Source organism: Branchiostoma floridae, chromosome 1 (assembly GCF_000003815.2).
Source record: "Branchiostoma floridae strain S238N-H82 chromosome 1, Bfl_VNyyK, whole genome shotgun sequence".
NCBI classification, from domain to species: domain Eukaryota; kingdom Metazoa; phylum Chordata; class Leptocardii; order Amphioxiformes; family Branchiostomatidae; genus Branchiostoma; species Branchiostoma floridae.
The window spans coordinates 13,482,393-13,485,324 of NC_049979.1; the positions used below are offsets into that span (position 1 = coordinate 13,482,393).

The 2,932-nt window shown below is 47.7% G+C and overlaps 1 protein-coding gene across 1 annotated transcript in view; it reads right to left on the reverse strand.

The window, feature by feature from the left end:
• LOC118428847 (tyrosine-protein phosphatase non-receptor type 21-like) overlaps positions 1–2,932 on the reverse strand; it is a gene marked incomplete in the record, with an annotated part of 22,118 nt that overhangs the window by 4,202 nt on the left and 14,984 nt on the right. Inside the window, 5 exon segments of the mRNA XM_035839084.1 lie at positions 3–429; positions 896–1,765; positions 2,123–2,177; positions 2,426–2,479; positions 2,820–2,902. Coding sequence (XP_035694977.1) covers positions 3–429; positions 896–1,765; positions 2,123–2,177; positions 2,426–2,479; positions 2,820–2,902 — 1,489 coding nt within the window.

Consider the following 2,932-nt stretch of genomic DNA (forward strand, 5'->3'; position numbering starts at 1 on the left):
ACTTGGAGTCACATCTTCATGGGGCGATTCAGCCTCAGTGGAAGGTCCGTTTGTTATTGGAGAGTCTTGCACGGAAGGTCTGCCCACATTTGCACTTTCTACTGGAGCTGCCCTGATGGAGTTCTGAGAAACATCCAACATGGCGTCTGCTCTCTGTAGAAGAGTTCCATTTCCGGAGGGAAGAGAGTTCTGGGGGTAGGGGGGAGGTGGGATTGGGCCGTCCTCAGGAATGGGCAGCTCGCGAACGGACCCGATGCTGACGGCAGGGTGCATGATGTGCTCGTCCTTCAGGCTGGAGGTGCTGCGTACGAGCGTCCTGCTGGCCTCCTGCAGGGCGTGGACGAGTGGAATGCTGTCCTCCTGGAATATCTGCGGACGGGGGACCGGGACTATCCGCCGTGGCAGCAGGTCAGGGCTGCTGTTACTCACCTGAACATCAAACAAACACAGGAAGAGTTACTAAGTTTAAAGGAGTGACAAAACTGAATATCTTCGGAAGTGATGGAAAAAAGTGATATCAGAAGAGCATTTCTTTATGTGCAAAATTTCTTGCTTGAGGGTAAGAAGGAAATAAAGAATACAGACAGCCCATCTAGCAGTCTGCGTTTGACACGCTAACTCAAAGGACATTGAGTGAAGTTGCTATCGGACACAAGGGTCATTTACATTTGTAAAGGATAAAAAGCATATTTCATACCCTGTAAAATTACTAGAGAATTCTAACTGTGGACACTGCATCAGGCAACACAAACTTGTCTAAAGATGGCATCTACATGAACGTCTATGTTGGCCTGGCAAAAGAAGCTATATGAATATTACAGCTATGCATTTCTACATCAAATGACAACGAAGATAGAATCATCCTTGATAGGCCTAAGATGCAAGACCAGTGTACCTGAGGATGCTTGTAGCGCTGCATGGCCAGATCAGGTGTGCTGGTATGGTGCCGTGGGTAGGGGGGTGGGGGCTTGTAATGGTGGAGAAGGGCCTCTGAACTCACAGTTATCTGTGCCATGTTTGCATATGGCTTTGCCAGTTCTGGGGTGCTGACAGTGTGGGAGAATGACGCAGAGTGGAGAGGGAAGGTCTCTGTGGTAGTGTTTGTATGGCTTGGGCTGTACACCGCTGGGGACTGCACAAAGGTGCGTTCCTGGGGGAAAGAGACAATCCGTTGGGAATACAGGTCATGTTTGATCATGTCCGGCTGGCTGTACACCATTGTTTCTGGGTTGTTGTAGACTCCTGACAGACCCAGGTTGATCAGAGACTGGCTCTGCCCGCTGTCCATCACACTCCGTAATCTGTTATTCCTCACAGCTGTTTCATAGTCCGGTGTCGGCCGGTACGCCGGGAGCTGGGGGCGCAGGTCGACCCTGGAGACGTCAGTGTTGCTATTGATGCTGGGATTGGACGACGTGGGGGAACCGCGGTGGATGTTGACCTGCGAATGGTTGAGAGAGTTGGCGGAGTTGTAGACGCTCCCGTTCATGGGCACGCTGCCGTTCATGTAGCTGTGCACGCCGGGCGTGTGGGCGCGCAGCCGATCCACGCTGGTGGTGCTGTTGGACAGCAGGTAGTCGGTGCTGTTGGACAGGACATACTCGGTGCTGCTGGACAGCACATTGTCCATGCTGCCAGATAGACCATAGTCGATGCTGACCTGGGGGGAGGAGTTGTATGACACGTCACCAGGAGATGGTTCAGCCTCTTCTGCTGCATCCTGCTCATCCTCCTCATGGACAGGAGACATGCCAGCTGCATCCCTCTGTGGGAGAACAGGACAAGACATGTCAGTTATCATCCTACTCATCTCTCTGTGAGGGAACCAACAGGGCAGTACAGATATCATTTTATCTACCAAAATATTTTGGATCCCAACATGCCACTGATGTACCAGTTAGTTATCCCAGTACCAGTTAGTACACACTCAGGTTATCAGGAGGGACTAGTAATGTTAACACGACAAAGGCAAGTAAGGTAGTTACAACAAAGGTTTTCCGACCATAGCAAAATTCTATTAACCTTCCTGCACCAAGGTTAAAAAAAAAGACTAGGAATGTCAAAGGAAGGGGAGACAGAGGAAAGGGAGAGCGGAAGTCCTTATCACTTGATTACTCCTGACCTTGGTGATGGTGGGGGTCCTCTTCAGTGGGCTGGCTGCACTCACCAGGGGAGCACTGTGAGAAATGAAGTCACAAAACATCATGACAAGGTCAGGCAAAATGTCCCTTCAGACTATGGACTGATTTAAAAGAGACATACCAGCAAGGTTATAGGGAAGACCACCTACGTGTGAGCCCTTTTCTTTTTTAAATCATTGCAAACATGTCAGGAAGCCAAGACACTAACATTAATCTGACTCAAGCTGTCCATACAATTGAACCAGAATGTATCTATGATGATGTATTATGGAACTACTTCTTACAGCTTCAGGTTGGACCGGTGGCCGTCCAGCGACACTTCGTTCCATACTGTTTTGCTGCAAAAAATGACATGACTCATTTGTTTACTGAACTACTTTGTAGTGATGAAAGGTTTATTAACATCTTATACCAATGGAATTGAAAGCCTTTACTACATAACACCATTTTTTTGGCACACAGCAATCTTAAACATAAATGAACATTTTTTCTTGCTTAATGAAATATAATATGCCATTGGGACATAAAAGTAAAGGTATCAAGCTTGCAATTACTAGCCAATGTCCTATCAACATTTTACAAGTGATAACTAGACAACATAATTCTTGGTAACAATGTACAGTACCGTAACTACACAAGTCAAGCATATTATTCCCACAGAGCTAGAGGAAAGCTGACCTCACAGATGCCCGGTTGATGCGATAGAACTTGTGCTTCAGCACACACATCCTCCACACATATTTGGTCATCTCTGCATCCTCCTGGAACAGTGAGAACAGTTTTCAGTTACA